At 40.5% G+C, this 20,425-nt stretch overlaps 1 protein-coding gene across 9 annotated transcripts in view; it reads left to right on the top strand.

The window, feature by feature from the left end:
* SLC4A7 (solute carrier family 4 member 7) overlaps window positions 1-20,425 on the top strand; it is a 121,779-nt gene that overhangs the window by 81,265 nt on the left and 20,089 nt on the right. For all 9 annotated transcript variants that reach the window (XM_025272437.3, XM_025272438.3, XM_025272439.3 and 6 more), the window contains 9 exons: window positions 2,912-3,045; window positions 4,189-4,434; window positions 6,228-6,333; window positions 8,982-9,143; window positions 10,410-10,523; window positions 12,935-13,096; window positions 13,243-13,494; window positions 15,186-15,254; window positions 16,670-16,843. In XM_025272437.3, coding sequence (XP_025128222.3) covers window positions 2,912-3,045; window positions 4,189-4,434; window positions 6,228-6,333; window positions 8,982-9,143; window positions 10,410-10,523; window positions 12,935-13,096; window positions 13,243-13,494; window positions 15,186-15,254; window positions 16,670-16,843 — 1,419 coding nt within the window. The remainder of the gene's footprint in view (window positions 1-2,911; window positions 3,046-4,188; window positions 4,435-6,227; window positions 6,334-8,981; window positions 9,144-10,409; window positions 10,524-12,934; window positions 13,097-13,242; window positions 13,495-15,185; window positions 15,255-16,669; window positions 16,844-20,425) is intronic.

Genomic DNA, 20,425 nt, shown 5'->3' with positions numbered 1-20,425 from the left:
TCTGGGTAATACCATACTGGGGCTGTGATTACAGAGCTGCTGTGTGAAACTGAGAAAGTGTTTTTTGTTGCTGTTTATATACATTTTAATGGCATTTAAGTGAGACAGTTTGTGATTCCTAAGTGTATTTTGTTTAATGATATTTACTCTTTGGAGAAAGTTTATTTTTTATAGATCTTAGGTTTTGTAAAAACCAACCAAACCTAAAGTAGTAATAATTGCTTAATTCAAGTGTTTCATAAGCTGAACTGAAATCTCCTTTCAACTCAGTTTACTTTTGGTTATTTAGATTCATTTACATTATTCTTTTATATTATTATATCAGATATATATATATATTTAGTAAGCTGCTTAAAGCAGCTGTCACAAGTCGTATGTGTATTTCTGCTGGTCCCCAAGGAGGTGTGTCTTGTCTGTTACCGTCACAGAAATGCTGCTTCTTCCTCTTGGACTGTCACTCACTGGCTCCCCATCTCATCCTGCTCTTTAGTACCCCATGTGTGTGATAGCACTCTAGACATTGGAGGAGTATGGACACGGGTAAGACACGGGCGTGTGTCTTCTGTCCTCTGGGTCCTAACCGAGAGGAAGATGAGACAGTGTACATGCAGTTCCTGTGTCGTGGTGTGCTGCGCAGCACACCAGTGAGAGGAAGGAAGACCTATAGAAGCAGAGAAGTCAGAAGGATTGTGGAGGGACCTGATACGGAGACGATGTGTTTCTTTTCAGGTGCTTTATTGGAGTTTCAGGTAAAAGTGGAGACGTTAGGAAGTGTAGATCCAGAGTTTCTAGACTGGTAGGAAAGAAATACAGAGTGGGAAGCTGAGATAGATGAGGTTAGCACTTTAAAGGGAGAGGAGAAGTGGGAAGTTACCCCATTTGTGGATCAGAAGAAGGAGGGGAGTGAGGAGAAAGTGGCCCAGCAGATTAGACATGGGCACAGCCAGAGCTTTGAGCGAGAAATCCGGACGGTATAACTTTGCAGAAACCAAATCAGAGGTAGAGAAAGCGGCGACACGAGCAGGGGCTGCCCCGCGCCCTGCCGTGGGGTGGGTGAGGGGGTGCCGAAGGTGGGCTTCTGCTGGGTGGCATGGAGACTGAATGTGGGCTGGGGGAGGCAGCAGAGTGGGGCTGTGATTTCTCTAGGGAAAGATGGGCTTCGGTTTGGCAGTGAAGATAGAAATGGTTTAAAACTGGGGAAAAAGTAGATCTGGGTAGAGGAACTAGTGAATGTGGCAGTGAGGGGAAGGGTAAGAAAGGTCTCCACCGGGCAGAGTCTGCTTTTTCCACACAGCACTGGCGGGGGGAGTTCATTCTGTGCCCCTCGGCCTCTCCACACCCCCAACCCACCCCCGACCCCCCACCCCCCGCCATTAGCATTTCTTTATCTGCCATCTCCTTGTTTCTGTTTCCCTGCTTTCTATTTCTGGGTGATGTTTAGACATTTTTTCCCTTTGATTTGAGCTCTAAATATACATACTGTAATTGAACCAAGGATTTTTATAACAGCTTATCAGTGTCTTCTAGGACAGTCTTTTTTGTCTGTGGGCAAGAAAACACATTTATTTCATACAACTCATAAATATATTGTTAACATGAACTCTTCCTCATTTTGCCAAAAGTGAAGTCTGTATGTGGGTTTGATCCTGTTTTTATACTAAGAGTTGAATGTCTCATTTGCGACATAACTGTTTCTGCTGTGAGTTTGATTCTGACACGCTGTTAGTACTGATGTTGAGAGCTGCTACCATTTGTTGAGTGCATCCCATATGCCAGACTGTGTTCCTGCTGGTGTTTTCAGAAACACTGCTTCATTAAGCTCTCCTGGCTTTCATCACCCACATTCAAAGATGAGGAAGGCTGGGCTGGGTGAGTTTGAGATGGGGCCGTGGTTCAGCAGCTCACGGCTCGCAGGAGGCGGTCTGCTTCCTCAGATCTGGTCCCCTGGAGCCCTGATCTCTGCTCGCTGCTTGCTGCCTCCAGGTCCAGGAGGGCTGTCTCTCACAAGTGCCTTCTCTTTGCTTTCCTAATGCTAGGCTTTCCCTTCTCCTGGTCCTGTGTTCCAGTTGACCTTAATGTTTGTGAATGGAAACTGTTTTCTTTCAGCCCCCACCTCCCTGTAGTGGCAGAGTCTACACATTTCCCAACTCATCACCTCATCAGTTAGGGTGTGACATTGGTGGTGAAATAAAACTGGCACACTAGCTTTTAAGATTTTTCTGAGTCTTTCATTTTATCATTTTAACCCAACTTCAATGGGTTTTCCTTTTCTGTGGTTTCCAGGAGATTTTTCATTTATTTGTGTTAAGCATTTCATTTTTTATATTTATTGGTTAAGCCAGTCATATTAGAATAATTTCTTTAAAATGTGTTGGAAATTGTCTTTGGAAATCAATTTGAGAATGATAGGACCATGTGATAATGTCTTGGTCATCTATTTGAAGGAGTAGATTTTTTTTGGAACACACGGTATCAAACACTTCAAATACTTTTTATTTTCTTAAATGAACTATTTTGGACATACCAAAATATTGAAAATAATATATGCATCTTTGTCCTTACCACGGGCTTCAGAAGTAAAGCATGTTATGTAGAGGGGGTTGAAGCCTCTTGTGTCCGTCTTCCATGTACCCCACTCTCCCTGCCTCCCACAGTGTTGAGCTTTAAATTAAGGTTGATTGCAAAAGTTCACCTCTAGTATGCTAAAACAAAACAATTTTGTAGTGTATTTAAAATGTTTTTAATTTTCCTTATTTAAATGTTAAGTTTGAGATTTAAAGTTGCATTTGCTGTATTTTTTTAAACCACTTGATTAATATTTTTATTTTTCAGGTGTCTTATATGTACTATAGTAGGTTAGAGATATGTTCACGATGTATTACTTTTATTCATTTCTTCTTTCCTTAAACAGAGTGCAATAGAGTCTCTTTTTGGAGCATCATTAACTGGGATTGCCTACTCGTTGTTTGCTGGGCAACCTCTCACAATATTGGGGAGCACAGGTCCAGTTTTAGTGTTTGAAAAAATTTTATTTAAATTCTGCAGGTATGTAATAGCTATCCACTTTTCACATGTGTTTACGTAAGTGTATAGTTATATATATATATATTATTGTATTAACTTTAATTAAAAGTTCTTTGTGTATTTATTAATAGCTGGAAAAGAGGATCTGATCAGTATATATATATATTTTTTCAATGTTTTGGGGCTACTATGTGGTAAACCCTCCTCTAGCTTCTGCTCTCACGCCAGTCACCTTGAGTATAAAGTCCGTGGATTTGAGTTCTGATAAGCATGTCACGTGGGGGACAATAAAAATCTTTTGTGTTAGCAGATTTCAGCCTAGTAAGAAGGTGTTAAATCTGAATTAGGTATTGTATAGTATGCCGGTCTTACTAGAAAGTTTAGGAAGAGGTGTGTCTAGAAGGCTGATGCTGGCCCTGCCAGGCAGCAGGTGGGGGTGTTCATGCGCGGGGTCAGCGCAGGCCGCTGGCCCGTGGCCTCAGAATCTGACCCAGCAGTTCTGTCCCTTTGGTGAGAGCAATGCAGCTGGATGTGTAGCCTGGAACAACTTGGTGCTGTTACATGTCATCTAATTCCTCTTGTTCTGGTTCTTTCTTCCCTGAACAAGCTGATTCTGATCTGGCATGATACACACATAAATAGAGAATGTAGTGGCCTGACCTGTTTTAGACTCACTTATTTGAAACTGAGTTGGAAAATGAGTCACGCTGGTGGGTGATGCTGGTGGAGGCGGAGCTAGTGGTGGTGAGGGTGTGACGGCGGGGCAGGGGTGTGGCCGCTGTGTTCACACTGGGGCCCTGGGTCTGCAGAGAGAGCAGCGCACATCCAGGTGTCCTGGAGGCCGGTGTCTGTCGCTTATGCCTCATAACTGGTTTCTAAAGTGAGCTCTTTGTTTTTAAGTACATATTGCCTGGTAGGTTTTCGCTGTAAAACTTTTGTATAAGTAAAATATAACCGTTAAGTCTAATAACAAGCTAGTCTTCAGTTGAAGCAAAAAAAAGCACATAGAGCTTTCTCTAGTCATTATTTTGTTATTCTGTAATAAGCGGTCTTTTAGAAATGTCATGTTTTTGTTCTTACTGCTTATTGTGGAAATTTTAAGTACCAGTACTGTTTGGCATGTATATGTTGATTGTGTCCACATTTATTTTTCTTCCCAAACAGAGATTACCACCTTTCCTATCTGTCTCTGAGAACCAGTATCGGTCTGTGGACTTCTTTCTTGTGCATTGTTTTGGTTGCAACAGATGCAAGCAGCCTGGTGTGTTACATCACTCGGTTCACCGAGGAGGCTTTTGCAGCTCTCATCTGCATCATATTCATCTACGAGGCTTTGGAGAAGCTCTTCCATTTAGGAGAAACATATGCATTTAATATGCACAACAATTTAGAGGAACTGACCAGCTACTCGTAAGTGTTTCTATTTCCCCTAATATTAAAATGTATTTTTGCAGACGTTTCAGAGCAAAAGAAAACAGATTTTTTTTTTTTTTTTTTTTTGCAACGTGATGCTCACTGTATATCAAGCTATAACTACCCAACTGACAATATGGAGGTTGACTTGTTTGTTTCAGGTGAGATCTTACCAAAATACTCAGTGGACATAAATGTGACTGAACAAATTCAGTCACTGTTATTCCATGAAACAGTTGGTCCAGGTGTATATATTTTTGGTTTCATGTTTAAATTGGATCGGCCAATTTAAGTTCAGTTGTTTGGCAACTGCCCACCGTATATTTAAATATTGTTCATGTTGTGCGTTTTCATTAATTTTTGTGGATGTTATTTTAAAATATAATTTCAGTATACTGTTGTATGCTGTTTAGTGGATTATTTTCTTTGTGATAAAGCATGAAATGAAAATATTTTAAGACTCAAAAAATGGGATTTGAGAAGTAATTAGGGTTGGCAGACACTTAAACGTCACGAAGGTTATTAAAGCAACACGTTCTGAGGTGGATGCCTGTATTTGCTGTCCTGCATACAGTTCATGTGAGCTTGAGCCTGCATTTGGTGAACTTTCACGGAGGAAGGTGGTGACCAAAACCCTTCCTCCTCCTGCCCCCGGCCCATGCTCCCGCGTCACACTTCTCCTCCCTCTCTGTCCTCCACACTCTCGGCTTTGATGGACAGAGGACGGAGAAGTCTGCAACTTCCTGTAAGATATTGACCTGTTTGAAAATATTAGCGACACTTTGATACCAGGTCTATTTTGTGTCATCTTTGTTCTCAAACTATTTTTTTTTAACGTAAGTTTTTGTCTTCTCTCTTTCCCTGTTACTCTGATCTTTAAGAAGCGTGAGCATGATTTTCATAGCTCGTGACAGCGGTTAGAGCATTGTTTCTGTGTGTGCAAGTCCTTTGTTCAGCTGACATTTTGTGGCAGACACTGTGTTGAGTGTTGCTTAATATTCGTATCAGTGTTAGTCATTATGTCTTTGTGAGTCATTCATGTCATAGCCCCTTTTGTGTATGAAGAAACTGAGGCTCTTTGAGGTTAAAACTTGACTTGGGTCAAAGAGCTAGTAAATGACAGAGCCTCCGTGAATCCAAAGTCCAGCCTCCCACCTTTTCTCAAACAGCTCATGGTCCAGTTGAGAATATTTTTGTTTGTTCTTTTCATTTTTTAAATCAACATTCAGAGATTTGTTTTTTCATGTGTGTGTTTCTAGCTTTTTCAGGCAGGTCAGATAGTTCTGGGTATGAACTGAATTCTGATTAGTTTGACTCTCCTAGTCCTGCCCTGAAAAATGATGTTTTACCCATAACTTTAAGGGTGACTCTTAAGATGAATAAAGGAATTGCTAGAATTCGTGAGATTAACAAGAGTAGAAGTTGTACTGGTCCCCAGTGCCTGTTGTGTGTGTGGGCACTGGGGCGGCAGCAGCTGCATGGGGTTAAGTGATGAGATTCACTGGAGGCTGACCATGTTAAATGTGGTGTCTTCCCAGATTTTTAAAGAAAATAGTTCTGCCCCAAGGGATGTGTCCAACTAGTTCCATTAAGTAAGCATTTTCTTTGTTTTATTTATGTAAACCAAACTTCATTCCGTTCCATTGTTTCTGAAATGTTTTCAGTTTTTTCCCCATGCATTATAACATGGAATAAGGAAGTTAAAAACTACTCCACTGTGTGACTGATTTAATACAGTATAAACATGAAGTTCAGAATCCTTAAAACTGTATCCAATTCTGATTTCTCAGATGTGTGTGTGTTGAGCCTTCTAACCCTGGCAATGAAACGCTGAAGATGTGGGAGAAAAAGAACGTGACAGCCCGTGGCATTCCCTGGGGGAACCTCACTGTGTCTGTGAGTATAAATGAAGCGAAGGCTGGTGCAAGCAATTAACCTCGTTCTTGAGCTTTTTCTGAGTAAAATGAAGTGAAAGTCGCTCAGTTGTGTCCGACTCTTTGCGACCCCATGGACTATACAGGCCAGAATACTGGAGTGGGTAGCCTTTCCCTTCTCCAGGGGATCTTCCCAACCCAGGGATCCAACCCAGGTCTCCCGCATTGCAGGCGGATTCTTTTAACCAGCGGAGCCACCAGGGAAGCCCAAGAATACTGGAGTGGGTAGCCTATCTGTTCTCCAGTGGATTTTCTCGGCCCAGGAATTGAACTGAGGTCTCTTGCATTGCAGGTGATTCTTTACCAGCTGAGCTACATGGGAAGCCCCTTTCTGAGTAAACCTATGTTTTCTTCTTGATTGGTGGATATTGTTTTTAGAATATAGTGTTGTGTTGACCAAATAGGAATTACCACATTTTTTAAAATCATGTCCTGAAGTGTAGAAGCTGAAAAAAAGTGAAACTGAGATCAAGGGAAGAGAGATCAAGATGGACTATATTTGGCTTCCAGGATACTGAAAAAAAGAAGTGAAAGTGTATTGAACCTGGGTCTTCTCTGTTGCAGGCAGATTCTTTAACATCTGGAGCACCAGGGAAGCCCTCCAAGATATTAATTATTGGAAAGATGTGAATATGCTTTCGGGTTTCTAGTTCCTCTTGGATTCATATGCTCATTGGCCTATGGTTGCAGGTCCTGAAGTTAACAGTTCAGCAGCTCTCACTTGTCCTGCTTCTGTTGTTCAGGCTATCTCTCTGGGACCTGCCTATTCAGATCAGGGATGCTCAGACTGAACCTGTTTACCTTGAAGAAACTAGTTTGACTTGAGCACTGGCAGAAAGAAAAGGAAGAAAAGGGTAGAAATGTATAACGAGCACCTGCTGGGTACTGAAGACTGTTACACACATATTTTTGTATTTTGTTGGGAAATATTGTCCTAGCTCTAGAGTAGCTGTTTTGGTCACTTCCCAGATTGGGATTTAGAAATAAAGGTGTCCAGTGACGCTAGCAGTATCAGTGAAAACCCACCATCCCCTGAGCTACTCTGGTGCTTTTTATATCATGTAAGCAATTGTAGGTCATTCCTCTCTCTCTTAGGGTGATAGTTAGCTCCTGAATATGTAGTTGGAGGGATTTCATTTGCAGTGTTGTCCCACCGATCATTTACATCTGCGCCATGCAGTGCAGTCACATGTGTCTAGATTTAAGGTACATTAAATAAAAGTAAAAGTTGAGTTTCTTGGCTGCACTAGACGTGCTCCAAGTGCCCAGTCCTGTCATGTGACTGACTGCTGGCCAGTTGTATGGGCAGTATAGATTTATGACATCTTATCAACACAGATGGTTCTGGGGACAGTGTGGACACAAAGCACTGTGTCAGTAAGTCATCAGCTTAGAATAATGCTGAACTATTGTATATTGAAAAGGTAATTTTTGTTCTGAAAGAGAGTTAATGCTGCTGCTGTTGCTGCTAAGTCACATCAGTCGTGTCCGACTCTGTGCGACCCCATAGACGGCAGCCCACCATGCTCCCCCGTCCCTGGGATTCTCCAGGCAAGAACACTGGAGTGGGTTGCCATTTCCTTCAGGTGTTCAAATGAAAGTGATTTGTTAAAAAAAATAAAAACAAAAAAACTCATTTCATGTTGAATAGGATGTCCTAATATTTCAGATAACTTATATGGTCTGTTCAGTGTGTTTTTTTGGATACCTAATAGGGCCATGTTAAGTTTCTTTGTATAGCTGTAGCTTTTATTTCTATGATCCATGTTGTAAACTGTAGATTACTAATGTTAGCACATAGAAATTGAGAATAATGGATTCTCCTTTGGCTATTTTTCTTTCAGTAAACCTGATCTGTTATGTTTTGAAAATGAATCTCATTAGAATATAAGTAAAGAGAAAAGGACTTCAGTTGTTTTCATTAATCTCTGCTTGTCTTTCAGTTATTCTTTTCCCTCAAAAGGAAAATCAAGTCAATATATTTCCATAATTGTGCTATATTATTGATTATATTGTTGATTTTATTAATGGAACTATTTCGGTGGTTCACTTTACTGCTTTAATCTCACCTTTAGAAAAGTCAGAAAAAAGTCAAAAAAGCCAAACACAGTTTTTACTGTTGAGTTGAATTTAGTATTATAGCCATCTCTTATTCAGCATTGTAAAGGCAGAGTAGTAATTTTCTGACTTTTGATTTTATTTTAAGCAAGTTGTTCAAAAGTAATGGAAAGATAGTAAAATTGCTACCAAGGATGCAAACAAAATATTTGGGAATTAATACTCAATATGTAAACCTCTCACTAAAGGAAATAAAGAGTTGAAAGAAGGGAGTGTGTGACATAGTAACTTGACAAAATACATTGTTTTATTTCAATGATTTCTAAGAGGCACAGATTTGTCAAATCGTTACCTCTCTGAACTCAAGATGTGTTTTAAAATTGATTGTGTTTTAATGTTGACTTGATGGCGTGTTTTTCTAAGTGAAACAAAATAATGGCGTGTCTTTTGATAAGTAGCATCTTACAGTCAGAGAAGTTCCTCGTTAATTTATTGGATATCTGAGAATCCCCTTTATCCCTTCCTTTTCTGTTCTTCACCCCCTTTTTTCAGGAATGTAAAATCTACCACGGTACATTTGTAGGATCAGCTTGTAGTCTCCATGGACCTTATATTCCAGATGTGCTCTTTTGGTCCGTCATCTTATTTTTCACAACGTTTTTTCTGTCTTCATTCCTCAAGCAATTTAAGACCAAGCGCTATTTTCCTACCAAGGTAATTGGGGTTTGATTTTGGCGTTCTTGTAATTCTCACGTTTTTAGTTTTCATTTCCTTGATTTGTTTCAAAACAATAAGATATTGTTTGAGGTTAGTAATTTTATGTCAAGTAGCTGTAAGCAAATTATTCACAGTGAAAAGTGTAGCAGACAGACAGGTGGACGGAGGGTGGAGGAGGAGGGTGGGACGAGTGGAGAGCAGCAGTGATGCACACGCCGCCATATGCAAAACAGAAAGCCAATGAGAAGCTACGGTATACCACCGGAGCTCAGCTCAGTGCCTGTGAGGACCTAGAGGGCTGGGTGGGAGGGAGGAAGCCAGTGAGAAGCTACTGTATACCACGGGAGCTCAGCTCAGTGCCTGTGACGACCTAGAGGGGCTGGGTGCAAGGCAGGAAGCCAGTGAGAAGCTACAGTATGCCACCGGAGCTCAGCTCAGTGCCCTGTGAGGACCTAGAGGGCTGGGTGGGAGGGAGGAAGCCAGTGAGAAGCTACTGTATACCACCGAAGCTCAGCTCAGTGCCTGTGAGGACCTAGAGGGCTGGGTGGGAGGGAGGAAGCCAGTGAGAAGCTACTGTATACCACGGGAGCTCAGCTCAGTGCCTGTGAGGACCTAGAGGGGCTGGGTGCAAGGCAGGAAGCCAGTGAGAAGCTACAGTATACCACCGGAGCTCAGCTCAGTGCCCTGTGAGGACCTAGAGGGCTGGGTGGGAGGGAGGAAGCCAGTGAGAAGCTACAGTATACCACAGGAGCTCAGCTCAGTGCCTGTGACGACCTAGAGGGGCTGGGTGCAAGGCAGGAAGCCAGTGAGAATGGGTGGGAGGCAGGAAGCCAGTGAGAAGCTACAGTATACCACCGGAGCTCAGCTCAGTGCCTGTGAGGACCTAGAGGGGCTGGGTGCGAGGGAGGTGCAGGAGGGAGGGGGAGCATGTGTATGCATGAAGTGACTTCACTTCATTGTACAGCAGAAACTAACACAACATTGTAAAGCAATTATATTCGAACAAGATTTTAAAGGTGTGTATTCCCTATCTGAGCTAACAATAGAAAGACAGTGGCATCAAGGGACATGATAGGTAGTTGTGAAATGCATTTCTTAACTTTTGTAGAAAATATTAGTTATAAATGTGTTTCACAGATGCATCATCACTAATTAAAAAACTCATTCACACTTTCTAGTGGCATATTTAATCTGTATAAGATATGAATTATTTAGAAAGGACAGTATTTCTGTGTCTATACTAACATAACCTGTTTAACATAGGTGCGATCGACAATCAGTGACTTTGCTGTATTTCTCACCATAGTAATAATGGTTGTAATTGACTACCTTGTAGGAGTTCCATCTCCTAAACTTCATGTTCCTGAAAAATTCGAGGTAAGGACTAAAACACTTGGCTATTTGTTACTGGGAAATACTGAACTGCTTTAAGATACTGCCTCCTAGGTAGTTATTTTTAAAATATGCACATTCTCTGTGAAGAGCTGATGCTTTGAAAGGAAAGCTTATATATACATTGCACATATATAAACAATGACAAGATGAACAGAGACAAGGAAACATATTTAGGAAATAAGCAAGAAGGTATCAAATCGAGTCCATCACAGAGAGTGAGTGGAAATACTCATAGTGAGGAGATCAGAGTCATCTAAAATTTTTGACCCTGCTCTCATAGCTGGAGTTCATGATACACTCTCCAGGTGAAAGAAACAGTCTTTATTCCTTTGTGCAGAAGTAACTCAAACTTGATTTATAAGAGTAGCAAGGGGATCCTAATTAAAATTTCTAGAAGAGTGATTGATACATCTAACAGTAATTGGAAAGTGTCTTGTAACATTTTTCAGCAGAATCAAGAAAGAATTTTTTTCCCACAAGAAAAATGATGCTTAGTCTGAGGAACCATGAACTCTTTGGTTTCATTGGAACTACAGATCTTTTGTGTTGTTGTTGTTGTTCAGTCACTCAGTCATATCTGACCCTTTGCCGACCCCACAGCCTGCATAATGCAACATTTGATAATTATTTTCCCTTCTAAGTTGGAGATGGTAGGTTTTGAATAGTTTATGAAAATTTTTAATAGTCAAGGATTTGTGTCATTGCCTATATTTACATTTAACAAATTATATGACTTCTTTGAGAAGCAGAAAATTTAAAGGGGATTAGAAATAAAGAATATAATGAAGATAAATTTAGTCTGTTTTCTCTCTCACTGGGGTTAAAAAATAGAATCATTTTTAAAACCTGTGTCCTCCAAAATAGAATACATCGTGGAAAATGATCCTCAATATTTATGATACAAATTTCACTATAAAGATAATTGTTAGTAATGTAATGCATAAGTAAATATAGAATCACTTGGGTAAATAAATGTCTTTTTGCTGCTAAGAGTTTAGAAATTAAAAAGTTTGGAGACCTTTGTTTAAAAGCATAGATATTGAGCCACTAAAACTTTTAGGTCATTAGATATGACTATATCTAAGTCATTCTGTGTTTACCAAGTTTTACAAATTGACAAAACTGTGAATTATATTAATGTAATTTCCTGTAATCCTGGTCCCATCTCCTTATTCCGGTTCCAAATATATCTTTGTTACTCATTTATCTAGCTTTGAAGTATAAAACTGATTTCAAGGGTTATTAAATACACTTGGGGAAATAAACAGTTAAGAATATATGCATTATATAGATAAAACATTTTTATCCATGTGCAGTATTGAATGGGAAGCATTATCATGTGTATCAGTGTGGGGAAATGATAATATATGAATTTGAAAATGGTTAATTTCCCCTTTATATTGACCAATGTTTTCTTGTAGAAAAAAATTGCATTAATATAAAGGCTAAGTAATAGAAATATGCTTAAATTTCAGCATATCCAATACCCTCCAAGAATGCTAGATTCTTTACAGCTTTAAAAATGTTTCATTATAAAGCGGATTTTATGTTACAGCATTGAAATATATTAGTATCTGATAAAGTGTCAGGTTTTTGTCAGTCCCTGCTTTGGAAGAACAGTGGCCTGAGGCCCAGTGCAGACTGAGTCCTGACGCTGTCATGGTGACTGGTCTGTAGGATCTTCAAGGCAGTTTTATTAATAGTTTTAAGAGTTGACCTAGTAGATGGTCTGATTTCACTTTATATGGAGTGGATAGGCGTGTGTTGAAATGAAACTCTGCTTCACTTACCTATTTCTGCATAACAAATCTCCTAAAACATCATATCCTTAAACAACAGTTCTTTTTGTTCCTAAATCTGTGGCATTGGCCCTAGGCTGAGGTGGGGTGATCTGGTCTCCTGGTGTGGGATCTTTGGGTGTCTGCTATCTTTACTGCCTCAGTGGGGGCATGTCTGGGAGCTCAGCACAGAGGGCTGAATGAAGGGACTGGTAGCTGCCTCCTACCCCTGTCTCATCATCCTGTGTCTCATCCTCAAGAAAGCTCATCCAGGCTTACTCAAGAGCTTAACCCCGGGGCTCCAGGAGGCTAGAAAAGCAGCAGCAAGGTCTTTCCAGGTCAAGACGCAGGATCACAGGGTCACCATGGCCTTGTTCCCGGGTCCAAGGGGAGAACGTAAATTCTACCTCCAGATGGAGAGAGTGGCTCAGTCACGTGCGCAGGGACCTGCCTCGGGGACAAGAAAATCCCCACTAGTGTCTCTGCAGATAATTCACGACAGAGTCCAGCGTCCAGTTCTTTCCAACCCCTTGGCATTTCTTGAGGGTAGACACAGTCTGTGCTGTTAGAAGAAAACTTTTCTTTCTTCCTTTGAATTTTTCGATGTTTTAACAGCCTACTGATAAAAATAGGGGCTGGATCATAAGCCCACTGGGAGAGAACCCTTGGTGGACCTTATTAATAGCTGCCATTCCAGCTCTGCTTTGCACCATTCTCATCTTCATGGATCAGCAGATTACAGCGGTCATCATCAACAGAAAGGAGCACAAGTTGAAGGTAATTTTCAGAATGTGTCCCAAGATTTGTTTCTTTGAGTTGGAGGTGGTGAACATTAGTTTCTTCTCTCTTTATGAGTAGTGCAGAATTTGAACCTGAAAGAACAGTATGTGCTGACAAATATTCGTGCTGGTTTCCCTTTTCAGAAAGGAGCTGGCTACCACCTTGACCTGCTCGTGGTCGGTGTCATGCTGGGAGTGTGCTCTGTTATGGGACTTCCATGGTTTGTGGCTGCAACCGTGTTGTCCATAAGTCATGTCAACAGCCTGAAAGTGGAATCTGAATGCTCTGCTCCTGGGGAGCAGCCCAAGTTTTTGGGCATTCGTGAACAGCGGGTGACAGGGCTAATGATTTTTATTCTAATGGGCCTGTCTGTGTTCATGACTTCAGTACTAAAGGTAAAATGTCTTTGTTACAATGTTCTAAAAATCTTTTTTTGTCATAAAATGTATACTTGGTGGTATGAAAATGAAACATTAAAATATCTAAAATAGTTTCATTTCCTAGAGTTTACTTGGAAAATAATATTTTGGAATGGTGGTTGCCATGGTAGGCATCAGGGTTAGATTGTATCCTTTTGAAAAATAATGTGAAAGGGTAGTATTAAAGACTAGAGATTTGGAAGAAGTTCATCTGTGGCTTAGTTACTATCTAAAAGAAGAATATACCTAGAGAATTTTATAAGCATATTAGAGGAAGTAATATTGAAAGGTGGATGAAACAGTAATTTAACTGAAATGTAAAAAAGATACTGCTATTAATTGAATTAGTACATTCTTCTGATGAACCAAATGAGATATAAGTAGTAACACTCATATCTTTTAGTCACATCTGAGGTTTACTATGCATATTCTACGGAATTTGGCAATTTAACAAAAAAACAGTGATAGCAAACCTAGCTAAGTATATAATCTGGTATTTTTTGTTCATCATGAAAGAGCTCAACTCTATTGTTTTTTTTGTTTGTAAACTATAAATGACAGTACAAATGTGGAGCATTGTATGCATGTGTGTTAACGAATTAACTAAAAATGTTGTTAGTACTAGAATTCTTTGGCCTTCTTTTGTGGAGCCAGCTAATTGGCCAAATATTTGTTGAGTACTTTCTGTACTGTTAGTTACTGAGGAAACAATAACAAATAGGACAGTGTCTACTTTGAAGAATTTGGCAGTCTGGTTGGTGAAACAGATAGACAGATGGGCAGTTTCTTCATGGTGGTGAGTGTCTTGTTACAACAGCAAGAGACGAGGAGAAGCGTGCGGTGTCGTCTTGTGTGGACGCTGCCCTCTACTGACCAAGGTTGCCCTTTACATGGTTTTTTTCTTAAAGTAGTTTCAAACATTTCAAAGTATTAATTGCATATAAGCAGAAGGCAATGGCACCCCACTCCAATACTCTTGCCTGGAAAATCCCATGGACGGAGGAGTCTGGTGGGCTGCAGTCCATGGGGTCGCTAAGAGTAGGACACAACTGAGCGACTTCACTTTGCCTTTTCACTTTCATGCATTGGAGAAGGAAATGGCAACCCGCTCCCGTGTTCTTGCCTGGAGAATCCCAGGGACGGGGGAGCCTGGTGGGCTGCCGTCTGTGGGGTTGCACAGGGTCAGACACGACTGAAGCGACTTCGCATCAGCAGAAGAGAGCCTTAGAAGACGGTTCTTCAAGGTTATTGTATACTAGCGCTTTTCTTGTTTATAGAAAAGTTCAGTGTCGTGACTGAAGTGCGTGTGATCACCATTACCACAAGTGGCATCACTGAGTGTGAAGCTCAGTCATGTCCGACTCTTTGTGACCTCATGGACTGTAGTCCTGCAGGCTCCTCGTTCTGTGGGACTCTCCAGGCAAGAAGACAGGAGTGGGTTGCCGTTGCCTCCTCCAGGGGATCTTCCTGACCAGGGATTGAACACGCATCTCCTGTGTCTCCTGCAGTGCAGGCAGATTCTTTACCAGTGAGCCGTCGGGGAACTCCCTGTCATCACTGAAAGATCTTTTAAATCTATCTCATAGGAACTCACAGTGTTTTTATGTATCTTTTATGTGAAATTGCTTTAGTTGCATGATTTCTAATTGTGATCATTTTACTTCCAGTTCATTCCAATGCCTGTTCTGTATGGTGTTTTCCTTTATATGGGAGTTTCCTCATTAAAAGGAATCCAGGCAAGTCGTAAGCATTTAATGATTTTGTAGAAAAATGTAAACATTTTACATTTTCAAAGATTGTTTTTGTGATTGTAGTGATGTATTCTCAGCTCTGATATTTTGGGGGCAGATTAACTATTGACTTCAAGTCCACATTTTCTAAATAATTATTATTGTACATTTTTTTCCCCTGAAAGTGAAATCATGACCTATGTCCTTACATATTTTTTGTTTGTTTTTTTAAATTTTATTTTATTTTTAAACTTTACATAATTGTATTAGTTTTGACAAATATCAAAAATGAATCCACCACAGGTATAAAAAGTAACTATCAATGAAGGCTAATTTAGTAAGAGGGAGGATTAAAAGGATTGGAATGGGGGAAAAGGGTATCTCTGGCATGTGGAACAGCAGTTTCAGTTGCTGAAAAAGAAATGTAGGTATTAGTTTTCTATAACCATGGCAACACCTGCCGTTTGTATGGGGCAGTACAGTTCATAGAGCCTAGTACTAAGCTATTTTTTGTTAGCCTCAAAACAACCTTGGGAAGCAGGAAAGGAAGAAATGCTAATTTTGTAAATTGTGACGCAGAAATAGACTCACTGAAGATGTTTAAGCGAGCAGTGGAGCACAGGCTAGAATCCAGTGATTTCACTGCTCTGTGTTGTCTCATTTGTAGCCCTTCTTGGGCAGGCCAATAGCGCGCGTGAGGATTTGTGTGGATGCAGTCATCATGTAGGACGTGCAGCTGCTCGGGTGGGGCTGGCACCACTCCCGGCCACAGACGGCGTGTGGTCCCAGCTCCGGGGCACCGGGCGTCTCAGACACAGCAGCCTTGCGTTCTCACACAGTCCAGGCTCTGCCTTCCTGTGGTCAAGAGACGGTCTCATTAACTCACTTTATTGTTTTGCAACAATTTTGTGAGGTGTGTAGGGCTGCTCTTATTCCCAGTTTATAAATGAGGAAATTAAAGCTCAAAGAGACCTAGGAAACAGCTCATGGTTTCTGTTTCATTTGGTGAAAAATTGGTGATTGTTACCTCAGGTTATTTTCATAGAAATTGGTCATGTTAGATCTAGAAAGAACTTTAGGAGATTGTTACTCTCTTATTTTACATATTAGAAAAAGAAGTCAAAAAGATTAAATGAGTTGTGTGTTTTTTCATAGATAAATTTGTGGAGCTAGTTTAATTCCCCAATTTAAAACATGTTGACTTGAATTTCTGATTCATGAAATCACATTCGTTCAAATGGTTGCCTTGCTTTTTTTCTCCTGGATGAAGATGTTGTCAACTGAAACACTCTCCTGTGTTATCAGGACATCTTAGCACCAGGGAAGTTACCCTAAAGTAGATATAGTTTCTTCTCCTACGTAGCAGAAATGCCATTTTTGTTGAAAACTTTCTCCTCTTTTGTTTTCCACTTGATACCCAGTTCTTTGACCGTATTAAGCTATTTGGCATGCCAGCCAAGCACCAGCCCGACCTGATTTACCTGCGTTACGTGCCTCTCTGGAAGGTGCACGTCTTCACAGTCGTCCAGCTCACCTGCCTGGTCCTCCTGTGGGTGATAAAAGCCTCTGCTGCTGCAGTCGTTTTCCCCATGATGGTGAGTCTTTTTTCCAGATTTTATTACTATTAATAATAACGTCTTTGTGTGTTGATAGCAGTTGTCTTATTAATATTTATAGTTAACTTTGAGAAAAGGATTTCAAGAACCTCAGATGTTTTGCAACGTGAATTAGGCCTTTCTGGCTAAGAAACCCATCGTTTTCAAAGTTAAATTTTGCTTGTCATTTTCTAATTTTGTTTTTATTTTTAGTCCTAGGGTATAGAATACTGTTTTGTATTTTTAAACAACTTCAGAGTTTGGGATGTTTATGAAACAAATATTAGCCTGACCTAAAAGCTAGAGACTATTCATCCTTTTGCAGATATTATGTAAAAGTTGATTTATATACGTAGCCACAAAGAAAATCTTTGAAAATTATACAGGTAATATTCCCTGATTGCAAATAAATTAAATTACAAATGAATATTGAAAAGCCACTAAGACATACTCAGTATTTAGAGATTAAATTCTAAAATAAGCCCGGGGTGGAAAACTGAGTTCCAAAAAAAAAAAAAACCCATTGAGGAGATATTGAAATGAATAACTTTTTTATCTATGAGACAGAGCTAAAGTTATACATGTAGGAAAATGTACACCTTTCATTGCCCTTATTTTTCAAGAAGAATTATATGCAACTAAGTTTTAAAGCAAGAGAGTTCCAGGAAAACATCTATTTCTGCTTTATTGACTATGCCAAAGCCTTTGACTGTGTGGATCACAATAAACTGTGGACAATTCTGAAAGACATGGGAATACCAGACCACCTGACCTGCCTCTTGAGAAATCTGTATGCAGGTCAGGAAGCAACAGTTAGAACTGGACATGGAACAACAGACTGGTTCCAAATAGGAAAAGGAGTACGTCAAAGCTGTATATTGTCACCCTGCTTATTTAACTTATATGCAGAGTACATCATGAGAAACGCTGGGCTGGAAGAAGCACAAGCTGGAATCAAGATTGCCAGGAGAAATATCAATAACCTCAGATATGTAGATGACACCATCCTTATGGCAGAAAATGAAGAGGAACTAAAAAGCCTCCTGATGAAAGTGAAAGTAGAGAGTGAAAAAATTGGCTTAAAGCTCAACATTAAGAAAACGAAGATCATGGCATCTGGTCCCATCACTTCATGGGAAATAAATGGGGAAACGGTGTCAGGCTTTATTTTTGGGAGCTCCAAAATCACTGCAGATGGTGACTGCAGCCATGAAATTAAAAGACGCTTACTCCTTGGAAGGAAAGTTATGATCAACCTAGATAGCATATTGAAAAGCAGAGACATTACTTTGCCAACCAAGGTCCATCTAGTCAAGGCTACGGTTTTTCCAGCCGTCATGTATGGATGTGAGAGTTGGACTGTGAAGAAAGCTGAGTGCCGAAGAATTGATGCTTTTGAACTGTGGTGTTGGAGAAGACTCTTGAGAGTCCCTTGGACTGCAAGGAGATCCAGCCAGTCCATTCTGAAGGAGATCAGCCCTGGGATTTCTTTGGAAAGAATGATGCTAAAGCTGAAACTCCAGTACTTTGGCCACCTCATGCGAAGAGCTGACTCATTGGAAAAGACTCTGATGCTGGGAGGGATTGGGGGCAAGAGGAGAAGGGGACGACAGAGGATGAGATGGCTGGATGGCATCACTGACTCGATGGATGTGAGTCTGAGTGAACTCCGGGAGATGGTGATGGACAGGGAGGCCTGGTGTGCTGTGATTCATGGGGTTGCAAAGAGTCGGACACGACTGAGCAACTGAACTGAACTGAAGTTTTTATTTGTAAAAATCAATAATGGATAACTCCTTTATAATAAGTAAATATAAAAGATTAAGAAAGAGAAAAAATGCATAACCACAGCTGTGGTTTGAGGGGTTTTAAGACAATAGTACATGAGTCTATACTAGTATATGAGCATCTAGAGTAGAAGTCAATAAACTTTTTTATGTAAAGGGTCAGCTTTGAAGGCCTCTAGACTATTATATAGACACTTACATAACAGGAGAGAAATTTCCACAGTTTTTACTGATAAAATTCAAAACGCAGTTGTACAGCTTTTTTAAAATGAAAGACTGCCAATGAGAAGAAGGGAATTTTTCATTTGGAACAATATCTCACTTAATTAGAGTTAGTCAAAAGTTACTGTTCCTCTCATCAGATTAGATCTAAATGCTCATCTGTAAAAACTATTCTTAGCTCATAAGCCATACAAAACAGGTGATGGAATGGATTTATCCCAGGGTCTTGTGGTTTGCCTACCCCTGACATAGAGGGAGAAGCCCACTGTTTACTAGTGTTAATGGTATGAACTGCAAGTTCTGACTATGGTATAAGATAAGAGTAATATGATAATTGGTATAATGACACGATACCATTATTTGTATACGTATTAGCCCAAATGACTCAAAAAAGACTAAAATATTTACTCTTAATAGAATTAGTAAGAATTTTGTTAAGGTAGCTGGATACAAGAAAACATGATAACCAGTATACAGGCTCTATCTTAGTAATAATGCTAAAAATTGAAATGAAAAAAATTTTATTCATAATAGTGACCAAAAACTATAAAATAGTTAATAAATTGAAAAGGAGATACTTATTTAAAGAGAAAAAAAGTATAGTAATATTTGTATTCGTTTCTTAGAGCTGGTAAAGTATCACAGACTCATTGGCTTAACGCAGCAGAAATTTGTGTCACAGTTCTGGAGGCCAGAAGTCAGAAACGAGGTATGGCCAGGGCCCTGCTGCCCCGACGTCTGCAGGGCACTCCTGCTCTGCCCCTCCCTGGCCTCTGCAGACAGCCTTTGGTGCCCTTGGCCTGCAGGCATATAACTCCGGTCTGTCTCTGTGACGGCGTGTGCTGTGTGGTCGCTGTGTCAGCATGAGACCCTTTTAGCGCAGCGCTAGAGTGCTGCACACAGAAGGCAGTGGCCCCCACTCCAGCACTCTCGCCTGGAAAACCCCATGGGTGGAGGAGCCTGGAGGGCTGCAGTCCATGGGGTCGCTGAGGGGCGGACACGACTGAGCAACTTCACTTTCACCTTTCACTTTCATGCATTGGAGAAGGAAATGGCAACCCACTCCAGTGTTCTTGCCTGGAGAATCCCAGGGACGGGGGAGCCTGGTGGGCTGCCGTCCTATGGGGTCGCACAGAGTCGGACACGACTGAAGCGACTTAGCAGCAGCAGCAGAGTGCTGCACAAGGAGCCCTTTCTCTCCAGCGTGACCTCTTCTTAATTAATTACAGCTGCAGCAACCCTGTTTCTAAATAAAGTCTCATTATGAGGTACTAGGGGCTGGTACTTAAATGTTTTCCAGAGGGACACAAGTCGACCCTTAACAATGTTGCAGGACATAAAATTAAGACCTGAACAGATAGAAACATACACCATAGTCTTTGTTTTGGGTACTTATTAGTATTATTAAAATATCACTTCTAAGTATATAGTTTACTAATTTTATTTGCATGTATATTTGTGTCTTTGGGGCAGAAGGGTGGTATCAGTGAGAACTGGGTAATTTTAAAGTTCATAGAGAAAAATAGATGCCAGAGCCACAACATGGATGGTGGAAATACTCTGTGTCCTATTG

Source organism: Bubalus bubalis, chromosome 21 (genome assembly GCF_019923935.1).
Source record: "Bubalus bubalis isolate 160015118507 breed Murrah chromosome 21, NDDB_SH_1, whole genome shotgun sequence".
Classification (NCBI taxonomy): domain Eukaryota; kingdom Metazoa; phylum Chordata; class Mammalia; order Artiodactyla; family Bovidae; genus Bubalus; species Bubalus bubalis.
This window is presented reverse-complemented; position numbering and strand designations above follow the sequence as displayed.